The 24,634-nt window shown below is 38.6% G+C and overlaps 1 protein-coding gene across 1 annotated transcript; it reads right to left on the reverse strand.

The window, feature by feature from the left end:
* Window positions 1-24,211, reverse strand: LOC139953391 (S-adenosylmethionine synthase-like). The gene is made up of 9 exons (XM_071952903.1): window positions 24,026-24,211; window positions 16,255-16,332; window positions 15,517-15,639; window positions 13,397-13,509; window positions 11,124-11,267; window positions 10,191-10,398; window positions 9,426-9,619; window positions 5,255-5,388; window positions 1-4,689 (listed from the first exon to the last, which is right to left on the reverse strand). Exons 1-9 carry the CDS (start codon window positions 24,117-24,119, stop codon window positions 4,590-4,592), a joined length of 1,188 nt encoding a protein of 395 aa, XP_071809004.1. The 5' UTR covers window positions 24,120-24,211; the 3' UTR covers window positions 1-4,589.
* Window positions 24,212-24,634: the final 423 nt, after the last annotated feature.

Genomic DNA, 24,634 nt, shown 5'->3' on the forward strand with positions numbered 1-24,634 from the left:
CAGGCTTTTCTCCCTCTCTTTTCTGTAATGCCACTTGATTCTTTTGCTGTTCCACGGCCACTTGCGACCAGGGCCACGGCAGAGGGACCCCGCCGACGTCGTAGCATGCACAAGCAGCACTGGCTGGGGCCTGGTTGTAGAAGATCCCCCTGAATTCTCTCAGTGCTTAGAGGTTTAAATTTCGGAATCGATCCAGGCTTCTTACACAAACTTTGAAACTTCTAGTGCATCCACAAACAACCAAATAGTCGGCAGTATTTATAGCTGATACATTAGAAACAAAAAGCTTCGTAGCACACACGCACGCCTATAGTGTGGATGAAAACGCATACACAACACACGGAGTAACATGGCGTAATCTTTGTTTACTCTCGTTGCTTCATGGGTATGACATCACCATTTTTTGACCGCGTTCATGACGTCCGCTGGTTTACAAATCCGCTTGGATTTCAGTGTTGGTTTAATAGCCGGGAACCAGTACAGGGCGGGAAATTTCAAAATCGAAGAATCGAGGTCAAATTTTTTCGGTCAAATTGTAGCAAAATTATTTGGAGAAAAACATGACCACAACAATGAATTGATAGCTGAACACAACATAAACAAGTTCTGATAGTGATTTTAATGTAGGAGTACCATTATAGTCCATCTTTAATACAACATTCACCTTTTTAAAATTGTGAAATTTACAAAGTTTCCCCAAGATCAGTTTCTTTTGACTAAATTATTTTATAGTGCTTGTTATTTGTTACCTTGAAAATTGCTTGTACGTGTATTGATATTAATGTAAAAGCTTGTAAAGCTGCTATTTTACAACTGCCTTTTACAATGAAGCCTGTAGAGACGCCCTTTTATAAAGATAGGACAACACTGTGCACAGGACATCAACTCATTGGTGCATTATCTACAGACATGAAGTAAATGTAATATGTACTTTTTAAAGGTCAAGACTATGCATATTCCGTTTAAATAAAGATAAACATGTACAACATTCAATGAAAAGCCACAAAGCGGTAAAGTTCAATCATTGCATTTTGGTAGCCACAAAAACAATCGGTAATGTTTAAAAGTAATGTTTTTGCTTAAAGGCAGTGGACACTATTGGTAATTGTCAAAGACTAGTCTTCTCACTTGGTGTATCTCAACATATGCATAAACTAATAAACCTGTGACAATTTGAGCTCAATTTGTCGTCGAAGTAGCTGTTTCTCACAATGTTTTATCTGCCAACCTCTCCCAGTTACTCATCACCAAGTAAGGTGTTAAATGCTAATAACTATTTTGATTAATTACTTTTAGTGTCCACTGCCTTTAACATCTCTATGAAACTGGGCACTGATCAGTTAACTTGTACTACATGGAACTACATTCAGAGAGGTCTTACTTATTTACTTATTGTATTACAAATCCAAGAGCACAATTAGCGCTAATAACAAGATGAATTGCACATTGCGACATGGACCCCCATATTTGATGATAAACAGTGGATAAATGCAAGCGTGCATGCACTGCACACAAGCATAGCCTTCCACGCCAGTATACAAGATGGTAGTCATTGATGTCATGTGCAATCCATCTACATGTATGTGCATTTTAAGGAAACATTCAGTTTTAGACATGGGATATAAAATCCAATAGGGGAAAACCCCAAACCCAACAGGTTCAAATGTCATCATTCTAGTGTTAAACATAGAACTCGGATAGATTTTTACGTTTTCATGCAAGTATAGGACACCCATTACTACCTCTTGGGAAAATCTGTGCGCAAATATCCTAAAATCAGGAAAAATCGCACGCCTTTATTTCACAAGACAAGGTCATGGAGTACAAGTCTGCCATCATTTATGAACTCAATACTGCCAGGGTGTACTGGGCCCAATTTCACAATGGTGCTTAATGGCTTTTTGTGCTTACTGCACATGTTTCCATTTCACATTGCTGCTGACTGTAGGCACTTGGAAAGCATACTCACCTTCTAATGCTTATTGTATGGAAATATTGACTAAACAATGCAAATCCATTATGAACAAGCGACAGGTGCACACTGGCTGCCAAGTTTTCTTTTCAACCTGTGAAATATACTTACGCTTCAGCACATTTTTCTGCTATAGCAAGCATGGAAATTTGCTTACCGTTAAGCAGCGCTATTGGCCCTGATCTCAACACAGCACTTTAGGAATGTCATATGGAACGTCACAAAGTCAAACAGGATGAAAGGAAATCAAACCCAAGCAATAATCAAATACTGAAAGAGGCACTACAAACTATTTTTTACATCGTAGGCGATAATTCTCCCACCATATTCATCGATGTTGTAAGCATTTTATTCACAATACAATTTCATGAGGGTTCCAATTGTTAACTTGGAATGTTGTTAATTTCATTACTACATCAAGACAAAATTTGTACAGTTTTACAATGTATAAAAATCCCGCCACCATACTTTCGAGTTAGACTAGGCAGCTGGAAAATAAAGGCTCTGAACAATTAACATGGGAAGAAGGATTCAGCTGTTTTCAGTATAGAAGAAAAAATTGGCAATGCAGCATCGCTCATCTTCTCTTAAAGGGATTTGCGATAGTGTAACATTTGTTTAGCGCAGTCCCATACTTGGGCCTGGGGTGGTGCAGGGATATTCATTTACCTAAAGTGGATTTCGAACTTGACTTCTCCTTTAACATAATCCTTAACAGCAGTTGACTTACAGGGTACAGAAGGCAAAACAACATATATTTGGTCATGAGTTCGGACAGATTAATACAACAGTAATATCAAACCTAAATCCACTTCCGGGTGCAGAGAAGTAATTATGATGCTCAAGGGCATATGTAGCCAGGAAAGCTTTAAACCAAGATTCGAAACACACATTCCACAACACATCACAACACCAGTTGGATGGCCAAGGCACTTGCGTCACTAACATGTACAACTAACAATGACTAACCAACTCCTTCACCACTCCTTCACCTGTCACCAACTCCTTCTAAACAATTGAAATACTAGAAATACTACTCATTGCCTTAGCAATCCACTAGTGAAACTAGATTGCCAACATACACGATTGCCAATCTGATTGTCACCTCCAAATCACATTTGCCTAAAATCTTTTGATTCTATTAAAAATAACACAACCTTCCACCACGTTTTTTTTTCAAGACTTCAACCTTTGTGCACACGTTGAAGATTAATAAATTCATGGAAAAAAACTCTTCCAAAATTTGAAAACAAAAACCCCACTAGTTGGTTCAGTCCGCTAAAATTAATGGACAATAGGGATCAGCATGGTGTACCGTTGGTAATTACTCAAAGATATTAAAGACCGTATGAAACTAACTTGGTAAACAAGCACTGCAGCTGCTGATCGTGTATAGCATTTTAGGCACAATTTCCTTCTAAAAGGAATGTGGTATAAGTAAAAGGGATTCAAAAACATTTTAATCCGAGAAATGTTTCTGCATGAAACATATCTCAGATTGTTTATTCAAATTATGGAGTATTCTTTTCTGCATGTACTTTTCATTAACCAATCCCAATTCTCGGCCAAATACTCCAAAACGCTACCACCTTTTTAAATGAAATGTTCACGGGTTAGTTGTATTATATATATCTACATTTTTATAGGATTAAAACACTGGTTCCAAAAACCAAAGGCATACTTTGCCTACAGTTAGACATGTTTCTTACACCCTTTTGCAGATACTTTTTGTTTTCTACCAAGTTGATCAAAACTGTCATCATTTACATCATTCCAAAGGTTAGTTTAAAAACCACAACTCGGACACCATAAGCTGATTTCACAAAACGTTACGCAACTGCGTAAGTCCACTTGTGCAATGTTTATGGCGCAAGTTGCTCCATAGTTGTTGCGCAAGTGAAACCGACTGCAACTTGGATAGAACTCAAATGCGTACTTTCGACACCAGTTTTAGAAAAGTCGAGACTTAGCGCCGAAGCTGTGTTTTTTTGTTTTTTTTACAACCAATTTCCGTACATGTTTCAGAGTCCATTTCTCCATCCAGTTAATAAGTATCTTAGCCTTGAATATAAATTACTCCTGCCACCAACTTTCTTATCACAGTATCAGACATCCAGGAATTAGGATTTGCCTGATGTAACATTAGAGGATTTCTTAATTAGATAAGCGATTGTTTGCTTTTTGGTAATATGCGCTCAACAGAATAATTCCCCTTTGATAGGGTACAGATCTGCTTTGGTTGATTTAAAAAACAAAAATGCCCCTCTTGAGACCTTGTGCTAGTTAATATAACAGAGGCATGTGGGAGAGCTTACAGAATCACTCATGGGCTCCTCGTACATTAAAACTCACAAAACGGCCAAGAGGGGTAAAGTCTCTAGTTCATGTAGATGTCCCGCAGAGATACGTTTTAGGTCATCAAGTTAGATCCGTATACAGCAAATAACATGTGATGAAGCTGCTTGAATAGTCACGCTCTTGTGACCGTCACAAATCTCCACCGAAAGTCTAAAAAGCTGACTGTAAGATATATATTTAGAAAATAAGAAGACTCTTCATGTCATGTCCAATCGTTGAGAAACCAACAGTGTCCAGTTCTTTCAGAGAAGTTGATTATTTACAAGACAAGTTTCTTGGGCACTTCCCATGGGAACCCTTCCTTGAAGTGGCCGTAGGATGCCGTCTTGAAGTAGATTGGGCGACGAAGGTCAAGCTCCCTGATTCATAAGAAACACAAGAAATTTATCGTTAGAGAGAACTTCAAATTTGTTAAAGTAATACATTTGAAATCTAGAGCATTTAATAATGATGAATTTGATCTCCATATTGAGTTGATACATTTTTCTGACAATGCTCAGGCTAAACCAAACAACAAAGTGGCAATGTATTGAAATATGGTTCAAAGCGGGCTCTTACATGTAGGTCAAATTCAGTTTTGTATTCCCTTAAAAGATAAATGGTTTGGACAATTTTTCACCTCTCAAAAATTGGATTTTGAGAAATGACTCATGCATGATTCATTTTTTTCTTCTTCAGATTTCTGAGGTTTGTGAATGTTGTGGCCTTGCCTGCCACCTAGCTAAATGTGACTGGATTTGCATTCTTGTGAAAATACAGAGACAGTTTTTATTTGTCGTTTTCTCAGAGGCACTGTATTCAGCTGAACACATTAACAGCCGACTTTACTGCATCGTTCTTTATTATGTTGCTTGTATATAAGCATTGCACTGACAAAAACCAATGTATGACCCTCCTTTAAGCTTCTAAACTAATTATTCTTACTTGATGATGGCGCCAGGTCGCAGATCGAAATTGTCATTGATGATTTTAAGCAGCTCCTTCTCCGACTTTTCAGACGTTCCGTATGAACTCACAAAGATTGAAAGAGGTTCCGAGACACCAATTGCGTAGGAAACCTTGAGAAACAAAATCACAAGAATATTCTTTAGTTAAACAAGTACATGTATTTCACACAAATGCAACGGAAATGACAAAAAAAATATTTCTTGATTTTCAGGACTCGGAAAGTTTTTTCTTGTTTGATTCTGGTCTTGTACAAACATTTCAGTTCAAGTAATTAATTTTTGCTTAAAAAAAAAGCTTGTGGACTTTCCCTCAAATTTAAGCCCTGCCTATTGTATTTTTCCAATCCTAACCCTAACCCATACCCATGAGGGGTTATCGTAACATAGAGCAGTCACTTGAGAAATCAGAAAAAAAATATCTAAACAAAAACTTTTAAAGGTGAAGAAGAAAAAAACACTGCCACTGGTAGTGCTAGTTCATTTCTATGAATCCAGGAACAGATTTTTGTTCACAAGTTTTGACAACTTAATCATAATATCACAACAACTGTTCTAATCTGACCAAGCAGATGATCTCAGATTTCTCATGAACTCTGTCAGTTTCTTGAACTGACACATGGAAACTGCAAACAATTTCAACAATAGCATTCTGCTGGTGCCAATTTGCACACATAGTAAAAGGTGCACTCTACACTTCAAGAGATTATTTCATGAGAAAGAGCTTTTTTTAAGGTTTGTTTTCTAATCAGGGAGTATCTGATGTTAAGCAACAACCACCCATCAATTAAATAAATTTAAAAAAGTTTTGTTGTTTGTTAAAATAGAGGTTCTTCAAAAGCGCTACCCAAAAACTTGATATTTGACCAGGAAAATTGCAGGCCAGTCAACGAAACCAAGCAGTGGCTCAAAGAAGAATTTTGAATTAGAACGCAGGAGCAAGACACTAACAACATGGACAGGGAGTGGGGGGTTGCAAACAAACATAATTCATGGGCCAACTTAATGGCACCTTTATGTACATTTTGAAGGTTTAAGTCAATACTATTGTATAGTGCTGGGCGAATAGTGAAATTTTGTTATTCGGATACCGCTGGCCAACTATCCGAAATTAACCGGATATTCGAATAGTTTTTTTCGCCGCTAGAGGGCGCTATAAAAAAAATAAAAATAAAAAAATATTTAGAAAATTTTTTTTTTGTCGCTAGAGGGCGCTGTTCGTTCGTGAATGAGATCTTCTGGGCGGATTGATATTAGTTTTAGACAGTGTCACTCGGTTCATTCATAAAAATGACCGGATCTAATTTAAAGATGGCGATTTGCTTTTTCTTTTGATCGTGGATGACTCTACGTGAAGGAAAACTTTTGTAATCTTTGAACAAATTACGTCAGAAATGTCATTGTTTTGACTCTTCACGGAGGTGAGCATAGTTAAATACTTAATTTATGCTGTTTTATGCTGTCTTAATAGAAGTTTCATTAGGATTCAGACAAAACATTCATGTCAGTTGTCGCCCGACGTCCGCGGATATTCGGATATTAAAGAATATCCGGTTACTTGGTTGTAATTACAGAACTATCCGGTTTATAAATAGCTATTCGCGCCCTATGCGGATATCCGGTTAAGAAAAAAAGGGCATTCGCGGTTACGGATAGGAAAACCTATTCGCCATTAACCCAAAACAAACTCTATGTACATAATAAGACACCAAGTAACAACGGGTAGAGGGGTGGCTTGTGCCTACTTGAACTTTGGAGTGTTATATTGACACTGGCCAGAATCTTATCAAATGATTAGGCAACATGCACCCACACAAACAGATGCCTTGATAGATTGATCAAATAAATAGTGATGGTGTTATGATATGTAGGAGGCGTGTCAAAATTGAGTGGTGCGATAGAGTTTGCATCAAACCCAAACAGGTTAAAAGTTGGGTGTCTGTAGTGTGTTGCATACGGTCCAATTCTCTAGTTTTGGCTTGCAAAAAGAACCATTTCTTAGACTCAGGAATTCGTAACGACCCTTTAAAGACACTGGACACAATTGGTAATTTTCAAAGACCCGTCTTCTCACTTGGTGTATCTCTACATACATATTTACGCATAAAACAACAAACCTCAAATTTGAGCTCAACTAGTTGTCGATGTTGCGAGATAATAATGAAAGAAAAAACACCATTGTCACACAAAATTGTGTGCTTTCAGACATGTCAGATGCTTGATTTCGAAACCTTAAAATCTAGTTCTGAGGTCTTGAAATCAAATTCAAATTACTTCTTTCTCGAAAACTACGATACTTCAGAGGGAGCTGTTTCTCACAATGTTTTAAACTATCAACAGCTCCCCATTACTCGCTATCAAGTAGGGTTTTGCAATACTTATAGTTATTGTTCATTTAAGTCCATGATTTAGTACACGATTGGTTGCGATTTGTACTATTTGTGTACAATCTTACGAGGTCACAATCCGCTCTCAACTTTTAAACTTAGGAACAGCTGGTTTTTTCTTCTTCCATTTATCCTTTTTTAGGGCATAAATTTGACTTTATTTTGTCCTCGTCAAGAGCATCAGCTGATGCACAACAAATATTCCCATTGTTAGAGTTGTGAGAACCAGTTCTGACCGGCTTACACCAGTTTCTGTGTGCGCAGAAGATCAGTCTTGTCTAAATTATTTACCTTTGTACTTATTTGCGCCATCGTTTGTTATTTGTTGTGCCTACTTGTTTGTGCGATAGAGCGCAGTTGCGTGTTAGGTCCCATTAAATAATATTCTCGTTGAGTTTAGCATTGACAAGCTGTGTCAATGTTATCGCTGTATGAACCTCATTTCATTGATTATACTTTGATTGTACACAAGTAGGTCTTGACAAATGTATGAATGAACTAACCCTTGCTTTACAATGTGGAACTGGATATAACCAGATTTGTTTCTATTTGAGGGTAGGTTAGGGGAATACACTTCGGTGCTTGCATGACCGAGTCAATCGTTTTTCATGTAAGTTTATTCACCTGTCATATAAAGGTTCACAGTGTTGAAGGATTTGCACGGAGATTGGTGGGTTTTTTTTTAGTGCAGCAGGATCTTACTCAAATTCAATGATTTGCATCAACTCCCAAACGAAGCAAACATTATTTTACAGTGATTCTATTCATATTGCTATGAGAAAGAGATTTAGAGAGCGCTATTTCATTTTATTATATATCCAGAACCGCCTAAGTTAACTAATTATTTTCAGGAGCAGTTCTCCTAAACTTATCAATAATACAGCATTTGCTCTTAGCACAAGCCGTACACACATTGCCTAAAAAATTGCCCTGTAAACTATCTAAAACTGTGTGACCTACTTGTTTATAATGTCCATAGGCCTATTTCTTCCTGTTCAGATAGGAATAATAAACTTTGCCTGTGAATTGAACTTGATAAAACTAATAAACTGGTTGTAACTGCTTCCATTACAAGGATAAAGATATGATTAAAATATTTAAAACTAGGGCAGATTTTAGGGAGCATGTAGTTTATGAGCTGTGGGCTTTTTTTTTCAACAAGTTTCAGTGCATGTTGTAGCACAGTGTAAATTAGCGGAAGTCTTTTAGAAAACGCAACAACTTATACCAGTTAGTTGTGCATGTTCTAATGAAATAAAATTTTCAGTAATTTTTTCCACAATACCAATACTCCATTTCCAATGATGCATTGCAGGATGTATTTTAGGGAGGAGCTTCTGCAAATGGGTTACATGTATCTTCTGTTACCAGCAAAGTGTCTCTTGTAGGCGCACAGCCTCGCTCTTGTAGGGGCACAGCAATTTTCCTCTGGTAAGGAAAACCTCTATGGAGAAAATGTAGTTCATATTGGAACCTTGCAGGGGGGCACCACAACAAAAGCACAGGGCACCACAGCAATTACTGTGGGTGCCGTGGTTTATTTCAATGCATGTTGACATTTTGGAAAACAGGACTTACTCTAAAGCCCAGTTCACACTGCCTGCAAATTTTGACGTCACAAATTTGCAGCGAATAATTGGCATCGGTATAAAAGTGCTCAACTCCTGCGAAACATTTGCTGCGAAAACAGCCCTGTGGCGTAACAATTTGCCTTGCATTTGCATTCACAAGAAGTATGAAAAGCGATTGAGATTGAACTCCTACCTGTACAAGAACCCTTTTACACAGCTTAGCGGCTACCAGTGACTTGGCGACCCAGCGAGCAGCGTAGGCAGCGGACCGATCCACCTTGCTGACGTCCTTGCCAGAGAAAGCACCTCCACCGTGGGCACCCCACCCACCGTACGTATCTACAATAATCTTACGCCCTGTTAGACCAGCATCACCCTTAGGACCACCTGGGATAAAAGATGGGTTTGGGAGAAGTGGACAAAGAAATGTCTTTATAGCGTTTGGAATATTACACACAAGGTTCATCAATTCAAAACATGAGATGTTCATCAATGCAAAGTGACGACCATGTCTCTGTTTTCAGTGGTCTCCCTTAACAGTGGTCCGATGGCATTTTTAACTGGGAATTTTTATTTATGAGACCGAACATCACAAGGTCTAATGACCACTTTAAGGCGAGGACTACGCTGATTTGGGCTTATGACCAAAATCGAATGACACCAGAGGCATGTTGCAACCTACTCGGGAGCTACCCCCTTCACAGTCTGCAAGGGGGTAGGCATGGGCATCATCCACTAGGAGCTTGGCTGGAAGAACAGAATGCAATACCTTCCCACCTTTTAAAACACCCAAAGACCAGTCGAGGTTAGAATGTTAAAAGTGATTCCTATCATACTCTCCCTTAAATTGCTTTCAATGTCAACTTCTTTCCCTTAAACCTTGAGTAAAGCAAGCTACCTCGTCATGCCAAGACTCATCCGATTTCGTTTTAATTACAAGTCATGAATGTTGACGTACCAACGACAAAACTTCCCGATGGGTTAAGATGATACACTGTGTTGTCGTCAAGATACTTGGCTGGAATGACGGAGTCGATGACCTTGTCTTTCAACGCCTTCTGTAGCTGCTCTTGGGAGATGTCAGGGTCGTGCTGTGTGGAGATGACCACTGTGTGTACACGTAGGGCTTCTAGGTGACCCTTAATTGTCTTGTATTCAACGGTGACCTGCAGGAATGAAACAGGGAACATGTTATTATTGAATCACATTGAATTGGGGTTGACCAAAGAAAAATTGATGAAAGTGGGATTTGAATCAACAAACACCCGATTAATGTTCCAGCGCCCTACCAACTGAGCTATCAGCTTTTTGGGATGACCCCTAACTTTATTTATTTATTTCTTGTTTATCCTGGGAAATCCATTCAGTAAGAAAAACTCATTGATCTCCCATGGATCCCAGCTAATAACAATCTACAGAAGTGCACTTAAGATAAAAGATAAAAAAATTTACACAGAAAAACTAGATCCAAGCACACATTAACTACAAAAAACACATTTTCAAATAGGATGAAGAAAATTAAAGGGAAAAACTACACATCCAAATCAGTGTAACTGCTTTCATTACAGAATACAAAAACAATCCCATCCGGATTAAACTCGCACAAAGTGGTTCAATGACTGTCAAATCTGTCTGTGTGAGCATTGACGAGCTTGTTCTACACAAAAATGAGCACTCCCGTGGCCGCACGCTCGATAGCCATCAGACTGCTGGAATCCTAAACCGGTCCAATTAGCAATAATACTAAAGACCTTTCATGCGCACATATACACCCTTCAGGGTGTTCTAGGCACAGTAACTAGAACGTTCTCACTATTCCATTAATACAATTGGAAGTTTGAAATACACCAAATACTGGAAGTTTTTTAGGTTGTTATTTCCCTGACCTTACCTGTGATTTACTGTCGGGCCTCAAGAAGGCTAGAGTTTTGTTTTTTCTGAGTTCAGCCATCTTTCTCGTCAATCCATGTGCGAGCACAACGGTCAGGGGCATTAGCTCTTCTGTCTCGTCCGTGGCATAGCCAAACATTAAACCCTGAATCACAGAGAAGGAAGAGAGAGAAAGAGAAACAAAAATTAAAGGCGAGTCAAAGATTCACAATAGCTTAAAGGGAAGGTACACGTTTGGTAATTACTCAAAACAAATATTAACTTAAAAACTTACTGGGTAACGAGCATTGGAGAGCTGTTGATAGGATAAAACATTGTGGGGAAACAGCTCCCTCTGAAGTAGCATAGATTTTGAGAAAGAGGTAATTTCTCACTCAAATAATAAAATACTGTCAGCCAGAAGTCTTTTATTCCTATCTGAAAGCACAAAAACTTATCCAACAAGGGTGTTTTTTCTCTCACCATTTTCTCGCAACTTCGATGACAAATTTAGCTCAAATTTTCACAGGCTTGTTATTTTATAATGCTTATGTTGGGATACACCAAGTGAGAAGACTGGTCTTTGACAATTACCAAACATGTACCTTCCCTTTAACAAGAAGGATTTTAAACTTTGCATAGTAGAAATATTTTAACTAACAGAGGTTAGCTGTAACATGATGAGTCGTTAACCACCGGTTCCTTGAAGAACCACAACTCGGTTCTTTTAAAGGAACACGTTGCCTTGGATCGGACGAGTTGGTCAAAACAAAAGCGTTCGTAACAGTTTTTTATATAATGCATATGGTTGGAAAGATGTTTTAAAAGTAGAATACAATGATCCACACAAGTTTGCCTCGAAATTGCGTGGTTTTCCTTCTATTGTGCGAACTAACACCGTCGGTCATTTATGGGAGTCAAAATTTTGACCCCCATAAATGGCCGCGACGTGTTAGTCGACGAGGTAAAAGGAAAACCACGCAATTTCCAGGCATGTTTGTGTGGATCATTGTATTCTACTTTTACAACATCTTTCTACCAATATGCATTTTATAAAAAACGGTTACAAACGTTTTTCAAAGACCAACTCGACCGATCCAAGGCAACGTGTTCCTTTAAGAACCAGCACTACTCAAAAGAGATATTCACATGATGTTACTGCCAACCTCTCGCAGTTAATAACTTAACAAAGGAAAATGAAAGCAAACAAATCTTCATGAAGTTCACCAATTTATCACTTATGCAAACCAACAATTTATGAAAGCAAACAAATCTTCATGAAGTTCACCAATTTATCACTCATGCAAACCAACAATTTACATTTGTTTGGGTCATTTTCCTTTGCGTACATTTCAACTCAAAACGTTGGAGACAGGATAGGCACATGTAGTGCAATGTGCCTTGTGCAAGAGGTCACCACCCTAAACCTTTGTCAAAGTGGGACTTCCCTACTTATGTTACATACTTCCTGCAACATACCAGGAAATGTAAAATAATATTCTCTTTGTTTATATGTATGATCTAAAAAACTGATAACAAATAAACCAAAACTTACAGGTTTCGTTTTAACTCATTACAGGTTTCGTTTTAACTCATCTACAAAAATCCCCAGAATTTTTCTAGTTGCAAAGGGAGAAAAACAACAGAGGCATTTGCTTTAAAGAGTTGCTGTATGGGAATGTTGTACAGCAGACTACATAGTAAAGAAATTCCATGCAAGTGGATCAATTTTGGAGAAAACTCCATGCACTCAATTTAAAAATTTTATAAAGTTATCGGCAAACACTAGATTCTTCTCAACACCCTTCGTCAACATGTTTGTAATAAGTCTCATCATCAAATTGAGTGCCATGCAGAAGCTTGAGCCTGCCCAGTAATTTTTGTCCAGATGTTTCGTAATAAGTCTGGATTCCTTTTATTTAGCAGACATCTTGCATGTAAGCCAACAATCTATTCCTCAGAAAAACCATGAAAGCTTAAGGGTAAAATGGTAGAGGTGGCAGACGACATAATCTATCAATCAGAGATGAGAGTCATTACTTAACGAAAAAGCCTGCAAGTGGGATACAAACTCAAAGGTATGTTGAAATGATGCCATTTCTACCGTTTGGTAACCCCTGGGGTTATAGATTCCAAGGAGCTTTTGGAAACAGTATCCAAAGCACTAGAGAAGTAGACCAATGAGCAGGTTTCTTCATTTGTGGTTGTCTGATTTTCTTCACCAGGCCGACATAAAAAGTCTAAATTCAGCCAAAAGTCTGAACAATCTCATCCCTGATCTATGTTCCCACTTACTTGATCTCCAGCACCAATGTCTTCCTCAGCTTTGTTGATGTGAACTGATTCTGCGATTTCTCTGGACTGTTGCTCAATAGCTACCAGCACGTTGCATGTCTCAGAGTCGAAACCTGGTTTAAAGATACAGTGCTATTTATTAACAATTCATGTTCTCATAGAAACCAGTTTATGATGTCTACTGCAGGCCTTAAAGTTCATTCATAAATACCTCTGACAGTTTCACTATTCCTATTGGTGGAGTGCGCGCCACATGGGGGTGTTTAAACGGTTGATAGTGACCAGCTGGAGCTCTGTTTATAACCTAGTCTTGGGGCAAGACAATTCATGTTCAAAACGTTTCTTGTTTCGGGCGATGCGGGCGCTGTCGGTGAGTTGGCCGCGCTGTGTGTGAAAGGAAAACGAGAACGTCTTGCACCAAGACTATAGGGCCTACGTGAACGAAATGAATCCGGAAACTATCAGAAATAGGCATCTTAGTCATAACAATGCAATACACGGACGTACAGAGCTCAAGCACATCGGAAAAGGATAAGTTTTACACAGTTTCTTACTTTATCCCGCCTTTTAACCAAAAAGGCATTTATAAATGGGAATAAAAGAGTAGTAACTTGTTCTTTAACGGCTGTTTTAAACCTTGTCGTGTGATAAAGGCCCCCGCCTTCAGCTCGAGCCTTAATCACACGGCAACGACCCTGCCTGTTTTGAACGGCCGTTAAAGAACTCGTTGCTACTCTTTTATTTCCTTATTCTTGAAGGGGCACAGCAGTTTTTCTGTGGTGCCTATTTGCAAAGGGCACCACAGAAAAAGCCCAGGGCACCATGTAAAATGTTGGGGTCTTGAGGATTATTTTGAGGCATGCTTCTGCCAATAGCTTTCCTGTTGGATCAAAGTGTACCCGACCATGCATGATCAGTGAAGCAAATCAAAGATTTGGGTGAAACAGTGAGCTCTACAATGTCAACGCATGGAGCTGGCCTAGAGACACATTTCATGAAATAATAGACGCAACACAAGTAGGGGGTACTTCACACAGGCTTGGTTGGCTACGGCCACGTGAGAAAGAATGCAAACCACGCACATTTTAAATTGTTAACAACTTAAGTGCAATTCACACAACAGCAATTTAACTTGGGTCCCTTGCTTAATTTTAGCATGGTTGTAAAATGTGACAAGATTTTGCAAAAAAACTTTGACAGTACACAAAATTGTTGTCACACAAGGGACCCTTGCTAAATTTCTCTCATGCCAGTTTGTATTGAGTTTAGTCAGTTTCAAATAGAATATTGGGTGCTTAATTTAATAGGTCTATACAGCAGAAACAAGATTTGCTGAATGTGAAAACCCCTACTTATGGATTGGGGTTCCTCCCTTATTCTAGACCTAAAACCTCCGATAAAACAATTCATGAGGTTTACAGACCATGTGCATCACCAGAAATACACAACCACAGGTCTACACACAAGGTGGACTATTTCTTTGTACCATTTGGTAAACTGCTTCTAAAACTTCTTTCAAGAAATCTTGAAGGCTCAATCAGACTTTGATCAAATCCTGACATCAACAAAAATCATCACAAGGCTGATACAGGCTTCTATTTCTCTGAAATCAGGAAAGAAAAACCTTGGGAGAAAAAACCTTGGGAAATCCAATGCCCGTAGAACTGGCAAATAAACTGTTGTTGATAATTGTGTACACACACTACCAAAATATGAACCCACACAACGCAATCTCTGTCACAAAGTAATCACATTATGCACATTAAATATAAACCGATAACAATATCAAACCAGTTGGTACAAGTTCCATAAGATAAGCAGTTTAAACAGATAACACCAAACTCCAAACAAATAAACCAGCAAGTCAATAAATCAAATAACTATTATAATGGAGTACAACCACTCGTTGTATTTTAGAGGTATTGTCCCCTCGAAATTGAAAGAAGATGACACCAAATTTCAGACGAACCTTTCCCCACCATCTTTGCACAAACAACATCAATTGAAGAACAACTATTGCTATGTATGTTTTTTTACAACAGTTTGTTTACAACAGTTTTGTCAAGACCACGCTTTGTCTCACCAATAAAAATGCTTGGCGACCATTTGATGATTCTTACCTTTTTCAGAGCTGTCATAGCCAATGTGCTTGACAGTGTCTCTGACAATTTTCTGGTAATCGACGACGGCATTCGATGAGATCTCTCCCAAAATCATGATCATTCCCGTTTTGGTGGCCGTTTCTGAAAGGGAGGAATTGAAAATAAAGTCAACATGTATTAAAACCATCTAATGTGGAAACTACTTTTTACCTGCTTTGGAAAGAGAATTTGTTTGGCTCTCGGGTCATATTGGGTAGTAAAATCATCCCTGAAAAATATTTTGAAAACAATAATCTCAAGCATGAAACTTAACGGAATAAGGCAGGTGATTGGCTCCGTGCCCCCTTGGTCGTTGCCTTGATGCCGTTGAAAAGCTCCAGTAGAAATTTATAATTTCTTCAGGGTGCCCTATACCAAGGAGAAAATGCCCCAGTGCCCTTGCCCTTTCAAAAATGAAGCATACACGCCAGTGAATCTGTTAGTTAGTTAGTCACCTGTCTTCGTTTGAGGACAATGCACAGTAACGGAAAAAAAACAATACACTGTATAGTATTTTTTCAAGATATTTGACTCTCCCTCCTCTGTACAAAAAAACTTAATTGTTTTCTACCAGTAAGTCTGTCACGCACCCTCTTCAAGGCCAGGCAAACTGTTATCAACAGGGAGTGCAAAGCAATTTTCACTCATGCCGGACGTTCAGTCATATGAATCTAATTGAAGATTACTTAAAAAATAACTTGAATTGACAGTGCTTACCACAGGCTACCTTGGCCATGGGATCTCCGGCCAAGTGGGCATCCAGTACAGCATCGCTGACTTGGTCACATAGCTTATCTGTGTACAAAAAAGAAAGGGTAGAGAAAGGGTAGAGAAAATACATCATTTTAATATTCTTGCAACTGTTTACCAATGTTTTTGGGGTTCTTTTTACTTCTGGGAGGAAGAAGATCTGCACATTTGCAACCTTGAAGCCACAATAGGTAGACTTGCCCGATGGGCCCGCCTGGAACTAAAGAATTTTGCCCAACACTCAGAGCAAAATACACTGTACCACCCAGTACAGTTTTAATTGCACTTCCGCAATTATGACACCATAATTAAACATGAATTTTGTTGATCTGCTTGCGCTTGATGGACTTTAAAAAAAATTGATTCTAAGTCCACCACTCAAATTAGTCTAGCAACAACCCCAGCATACGTTATTGGCAACAGAAACTGATGCATAAATCCTTTAAAAACACTTTTTCATTTGTACCAATATTGCACACACCCTTTTAAATAATTGAAAACTAATAACGAACCAATACGTAACAGCTGCCTGAAAAACCCGTCTGGGCAGTTTACTATCTCGGTGAGCTGTAGAGCTAAGGCACTAAGTGCTCTATGCAGTGTCTTCATTGATTCTTTACAGGATTTATCAGGGATTCTTAACATGATTTAATGGGGGAGGGGTACACGTAATTTACTTCTGTGTACAACAAGTGTGTTAAAGTATTTTAACACCCAGGAAGGGGAGATAACCTCTGCCCCATATTGGGCATAGTATGAACACAATGACTGAACATACATGTCATTGATGCAATTGGACATGTATGTAAAATGTATATTAAGTCTTAAAAAATTGATTACAAACTCCAGCAGCAGGGCAACAACCCATTGACCCCTGCTCATCCACACTAAGATGCACACAGTCAAATCAGTGCTATTCATTCAGTGCTCAATGATGCAGAACCTCACCTTGGAATGAGCTTCTTTACATAACAAAAAGGATTTCTTTCTTTTTCAAAGGAACCATTCTTTAGTATACACTTGGTGGGGTAATATGAAGACAACTGAGGTTATCTAGCTTAAGCTAGTGGGTTTTGAAACTTTGCATGGTGGAAGTAAATTTGTAAATTTAAGAGAGGTTTAGGGTACCTACTCACTACTCAAAAACTGATATTCACATGATGTTCAACTAGCTTCCCATTACCCGTTCTCTGTGAACGTCCACTTTTTACATAGGAAGACAGAATAGCTGAGATAATTATTGGGAGTGTCGTGGCCGAGCGGTTAAGAGCACCGAATTCAAACTCTGGTGTTTCTGATCAACAGAGTGTGGGTTCGATTCCCCAGCCGTGACACTTGTGTCCTTAAGCAAGACACATAACCATTGCTTCGTCCTTCGGATGGGACGTAAAGCCGTTGGTCCCATGTGTTGTGTAAAACGCATGTAAATGAACCCAGTGCACTTATCGAAAAGAGAAAAGGGTTCGCCCCGGTGTTCCTGGCTGGATTGGCAGCATATTGCGCCACAGCACCTTGTAAACCATTACATGGCACTTAAGGATTAGGTCTTATATCTCAAAAATTCACCCCACTCCTTGCAGTAATAATACCTGACGCTTTGTATCCTTTGGCAAAAGTGCGTTATAAACACGGTTATTATTATTATTATTATTTAGATAAAAACTAGGGTTCATGTATTAATGCTTCACAGTAAAACGTGCAGCCAGAATCTTTGAAGAGAAATAGACTTCAATGATCATACATGTCATGTCAGGTCTGCATTAAAACTTGGGTGTGATCCTTGGCTACATGGAAGCTAACAGGATACAGCTTCTGACTGGCACCCCGAACGAAAAATTTTGACTGACAGGGAGACTACTAACAGTTGGAAGAGTGCCATCACGTTAAAGGCAGTGGACACTATTGGTAAATACTCAAAATAATTGTTAGCATAAAACCTTAATTGGTAACGAGTAATGGGAGAAGTTGATAGTATAAAACATTGTGAGAAACGGCTCCCTCTGAAGCGATGTAGTTTTTGAGAAAGAAGTCATTTTCCAAAAATTTGATTTTGAGACCTCAGATTTAGAATTTGAGGTCTCGAAATCAAGCATCTGAAAGCACACAACTTTATGTGACAAGGATGTTTTTTCTTTCATAGTTATCTCGCAACTTCGGCGACCAGTTGAGTTCAAATTTTCACAGGTTTGTTATTTTATGCATATGTTGAGATACACACTGTGAAGACTTAAAACTGACTAGTCTTTGACAATTACCAATAGTGTCCAGTGTCTTTAAACTGGAGGTCATTGGTTCAAGTCCTGCTCTAACAGTAAAGTTATCCTAAGCTCAAACCATGTACTGGCAACATGAATTGAACAATTAGAAAGATCCTGGTGTATCATGACGCAACTGTATCAAATTATCAGGATGAAATGACAGCGTACCATCATGTGCAATTTTTTGGGGGAAAGTCCTGATCGGAAATACGGTGTCCAATGGTGTTGACAAACTACTCATAAATCACGATTTTACTTTCACTTTTATTTTGCAATAAATAATAGATCACATGCAATCAGAATATCCTGCAGGCCTGATACTTCTAGGAAGTGCATTGTCGCAATAACTCCCCCAAAAATATGTTATTGCACATTGAATGCGCACACACTCTTAATTGGTTGGCAAAAAAGGAGGCAACGACGTAAACACTATTATGCCTACCCCTAGTACACAACCCATAGTGTCTGAAAGCATGAAAGGAATGTAATTAGCATTATTTCATGGAAAGAGCCAATTGTCTCCATACCCAGGAGTCTGGCCTTGGTGCCTCTTGAAATACTCAAATTTACATTTCTCTCATCCACTGATATAGGAAAACACCTTGCCCCTACAGGAGTGGAGTACATTGGGCCAGTGTCTTTAAACTGGAGGTCATTGGTTCAAGTCCTGCTCTAACAGTAAAGTTATCCTAAGCTCAAACCATGTACTGGCAACATGAATTGAACAATTAGAAAGATCCTGGTGTATCATGACGCAACTGTATCAAATTATCAGGATGAAATGACAGCGTACCATCATGTGCAATTTTTTGGGGGAAAGTCCTGATCGGAAATACGGTGTCCAATGGTGTTGACAAACTACTCATAAATCACGATTTTACTTTCACTTTTATTTTGCAATAAATAATAGATCACATGCAATCAGAATATCCTGCAGGCCTGATACTTCTAGGAAGTGCATTGTCGCAATAACTCCCCCAAAAATATGTTATTGCACATTGAATGCGCACACACTCTTAATTGGTTGGCAAAAAAGGAAGTGCATTGTCGCAATAACTCCCCCAAAAATATGTTATTGCACATTGAATGCGCACACACTCTTAATTGGTTGGCAAAAAAGGAGGCAACGACGTAAACACTATTATGCCTACCCCTAGTACACAACCCATAGTGTCTGAAAGCATGAAAGGAATGTAATTAGCATTATTTCATGGAAAGAGCCAATTGTCTCCATACCCAGGAGTCTGGCCTTGGTGCCTCTTGAAATACTCAAATTTACATTTCTCTCATCCACTGATATAGGAAAACACCTTGCCCCTACAGGAGTGGAGTACATTGGGCCAGTGTCTTTAAACTGGAGGTCATTGGTTCAAGTCCTGCTCTAACAGTAAAGTTATCCTAAGCTCAAACCATGTACTGGCAACATGAATTGAACAATTAGAAAGATCCTGGTGTATCATGACGCAACTGTATCAAATTATCAGGATGAAATGACAGCGTACCATCATGTGCAATTTTTTGGGGGAAAGTCCTGATCGGAAATACGGTGTCCAATGGTGTTGACAAACTACTCATAAATCACGATTTTACTTTCACTTTTATTTTGCAATAAATAATAGATCACATGCAATCAGAATATCCTGCAGGCCTGATACTTCTAGGAAGTGCATTGTCGCAATAACTCCCCCAAAAATATGTTATTGCACATTGAATGCGCACACACTCTTAATTGGTTGGCAAAAAAGGAGGCAACGACGTAAACACTATTATGCCTACCCCTAGTACACAACCCATAGTGTCTGAAAGCATGAAAGGAATGTAATTAGCATTATTTCATGGAAAGAGCCAATTGTCTCCATACCCAGGAGTCTGGCCTTGGTGCCTCTTGAAATACTCAAATTTACATTTCTCTCATCCACTGATATAGGAAAACACCTTGCCCCTACAGGAGTGGAGTACATTGGGCTAGAGTAAATTGTTAATTGTAACACAAGATACAATGTACATCACACTCAAAAGTCAATACAGTGAACATCCACCAAACCAGAATTCACCATTTAACCAGCATGATGAAGCATACTGTTTATCACCAGGGCCCAACTTCATGGCTCTGCTTACCGTAAGCACAGAATCGGCACTTACGGAAGAAGGAAATTCTGTGCTTACGGCAAGCCTATTTCACGGGTTAGCGGCAAATTTTGGCTTCTGCGTGTGCGTACTCCACGTTACTAGGCATTCTACGCTTACAAGGCTAGCGTGGAAATTCAACGCTTGCAAGTAAGCGAGGAATCGTGATCGTAAGCGCAGAATTCGGCGGTAAGCAGGGCCATGAAATTGGGCCCTGTATGGTAGGCTGTCAGCGGTGCTGGGCGGGCCTGCAAAGAACTAACCAACTTCGCCAAGCACTCTCACCAAATAGCACTGTGCTGCCCAGCACAGGATTCCCAAAGGTTGCACATTTGGCCCCATATCTAATCATGAATTATTTTGTGAAACCCTCGCCCTTGGTGGACTCAATTTTAAAATGTAAACCCACCACTAAAATTGGTCTAGCTACAACACTGATTATCATCAATATAATCAGAAAAGCACAACTTTGAATCATACATGCCTGATCCAGACAAACCATTGTATTCATAAAGTTCACAAAGCTGTTATGTAATATTTATGAACAAGGGGGCGTGTCACTCAGGTTTAAGCTGGTTTGCTTGATAGATTGATCCGGTTTTTGTTTGGAGAGGGGCTCAAAGGTCAAATAACTTTTGCGATCCACTCATTTTCCGAGTGACAGAGTCCCCACGAAAGTGGGGGAAAAGTCTCCAACATCAAGTTAAATTGGTCTTAAATTAAAAAAATTCTTTGATACCTTTTTAGAGCGAAATTTGAAACAGGACATTCATTCGGACGTCAATAACAAATAGGTAAAAACATGGGGGCAACCCCAACCACCTCCCCTCAAAGAAATATAAATTTTACAAACAAATCTAGCTATAAAGTTGTTACCAGGTGGCACTTTTGTTTCACAAAGTTGTGTGTGTAGTACGTTACGCATGTATTTATTTCTATCAAGAACAGAATAATCACCTTCAACAGCCAAAAGCCAATACAAAATTTGCAAAGTCATGTTCCATTTTAGTTGCCATTCCCAGGGTAGTAGGCCTACTGTTCTTTAAGCTTCCATACTGTACAAACGGAGGATCCTATGCAAACATTGAATGCTTTAAAGGGAAGGTACACTATTGGTAATTGTCAAAGACCAGTCTTCTCACTTGGTTTATCCCATCATAACCATAAAATATCAAGCCTGTGAAAATGTGGGCTAAATTGGTCATCAAAGTTGCAAGGAAATTGTGAAAGAAAAAACACCCTTGACTAAAAGACTTCAAGCTAGAAGTCTTTTATTATTTTAGTGAGAAATTACCTCTTTCTCAAAAAATAAGTTACTTCAGAGGGAGTCATTTCCCACAATGTTTTATACTATCAACAGCTCTCCAATGCTTGTTACCAAGTCAGTTTTTAAGTTAATATCTGTTTTTAGTAACTACCAAACGTGTACCTTCCCTGTAAGTATTGAATAGAGCAAGAGCAATCCCCTCAAGCCAAATGGAAACATATTCTTCCTTTTTTCACAGAAAAGGTAGAAAATGCATACCCTGATGATATCAGCTCAGCACATGTTAAACTAACCATTACTCTTCCTGTTTAAGGGTGACTGGGTGTTTTGTCCATCATAACGTGGTTCTACTGGATGGCCTCGCAAGCAACAATGTATACCCAAATCATGTCCTTGACCCGAAATGCAGTGAGGAATGGACTCAAATAGTGATATTATGGGGATTATTTTATGGACAACACAACGTCACACAACGATTGCTTTTTATTGTTACATCAGCAATGATAATGGGCAGGGTTTGCCTTTAACTTTTTAAGTGACTGGACGGCACGATTAGCATTTTATTTCCCAAGTCCATCAGCTTTTTCACTGCAAGCTTAAAAGTTTCTAAAGAAATAGGGCTGCTTTCCTACATTGAAATAGCTACTCTATTAATTATTTCCTTCTCCCTTTGGTGATTGCTTAAAACTTAACAAGAATTTGCAGACTGAAGGGGGTTTGAAGAAAATCGAGACAAACGCACGACTGACATGATGTCCAAAAAAAAAAAAGAGGCTCTCCCATTGTCAGTGCATGATAAAAGTTGTGCCAGTCATTGATGTGTAGACCCATAGGAAAGGGCCAAAGTTCTGATTTGTTTGTAGTTTCTAAGTAGGCCTATTCTACATGGAGATTATGCATGAATGCAACATGTAGTTGATTATGTTAAAGCCATTAGGCCCCTATACACTTTTGGAACAGAAAAAAAAGTTCACAGATTTACAAATAACTTACAGGGTTTACAGAAGGTAATGGTAAAAGACTTCTCTTGCAATATTATTCCATGAAATGCTTTCCTTTTTGAGAAAACATTAACACAATTATCAATTCTCGACAACGAGAATTACGGATTTAAAGTAAACACATGTCATGACACGGCGAATCGTGCGGAAACAAGGGTGGGTTTTCCCGTTATTTTCTCTCGACTCCAATGACCAATTGAGCCTAAATTTTCACAGGTTTGTTATTTTGTAAGTTGTGATACACGAAGTGTGGGCCTTGGACAACACTGTTTACCGAAAGTGTCCACTGGCTTTAAGCCCAACTACGCCTACTTAAAAAATTAATAGAGATTATAGAAGCAGCAAAATGCACTATTTGCTCTCAGTAACACACGTGTGCACACAACATTGCCACTTCTCAGATAATCATTTTCCACTGTAAATAAGTTGGTTAACAGTTCATGTTAAGGGACTGCTATGGGATTCCCCTCTTTTCGTCAAGGGTTCAAACAACATTAACCCTTTAAAAAAAATGGTTTTGACAAACTGCAGTTTGGGAAAAATTTCTGCATCGGACTGCCATCTCATTTGGGTAAACAAGATAGTTTTTTACATTATGATGAATTCAACGTGGCAGTTGCATCAGGACATTTTACACTCGGTTCATAGTTGGGAAAAAATTTACAAACAATTTCAAGTTTGCAAGAATTCAAAAACTGTTCTTTTGTCATCAAGTCTCTGCTCATTTTGACACGCCTCACTAATCAGTAATCTTCTTGCAGTGTATTCCAAGCAAATACAAACAGTTGGTCAGCAAACAACAGCACATGCACAAAATACCAACTGCAAGTGCAACAATTGTGGTTCATCAATAATGTGTTGTTTCATTTACAGTTAAAACAACACACATTGCACGCACGGAATGCATGCTCTCTAGACTTCAAGTGAGTTCACACATCATCAAATGACAATCACAAATGATGCAACTCAACTCGACACCCCGGATAGTAAAGAACTTCGCCCACTTTTTCACACGAAATAAAACGATTCAGTTCCATTAACAAAATGGACCCAGCAAATCCTTAAAGACTAATTTGCTTGCTTACCAGGGTGTCCTTCACCAACAGATTCAGAGGTGAACAGGAAGGTGTTTGCTTCGTCTTCATTCATGTCGATGTTGTTGTGGTTGTTCTGAAGCATAGGCAGTTGGATGTTTGTTGTGTTGAACGCAACGAGTGTTGTCTCTCTTCCACGTGTGTATCGGCTGCGACCCGCTCACCAAAAGAAAGATTGTCCGAGAACAGTCGATTTTTGTGGCCATGTAAAATGGGTCAGGTGCTACACGACGACGTCTCTGATTGGTCAAACGCCACTCAGCAAAATTATATTTATTTCATATTTTTATTTTTAGTTTAAATAATAATAATTTATTAAATTTATCTTTAAAATATTAAAAAAGTACGCCAAAATACTTTTATAATTTTGATTACAATTTAATTTTACTTATTTTTATGAATAAAGTGGCCCAACTGACTTTAAATTGTAGAAAAAGACTGGCGAAATAAAAGGAAGATTCCATTATGTGACATGTGTGGAAATTTGAATACGCATTTTCTATTAAAAAACTAACTGTATTTAGCACGTAATTGTTTAAATGTAATTATAACACAAAGTTTTGGAAGTTATTTTTTATAAATTAAGTTTGTCTTTTTTAA

Source organism: Asterias amurensis, chromosome 21, assembly GCF_032118995.1.
Source record: "Asterias amurensis chromosome 21, ASM3211899v1".
Lineage (NCBI taxonomy): Eukaryota > Metazoa > Echinodermata > Asteroidea > Forcipulatida > Asteriidae > Asterias > Asterias amurensis.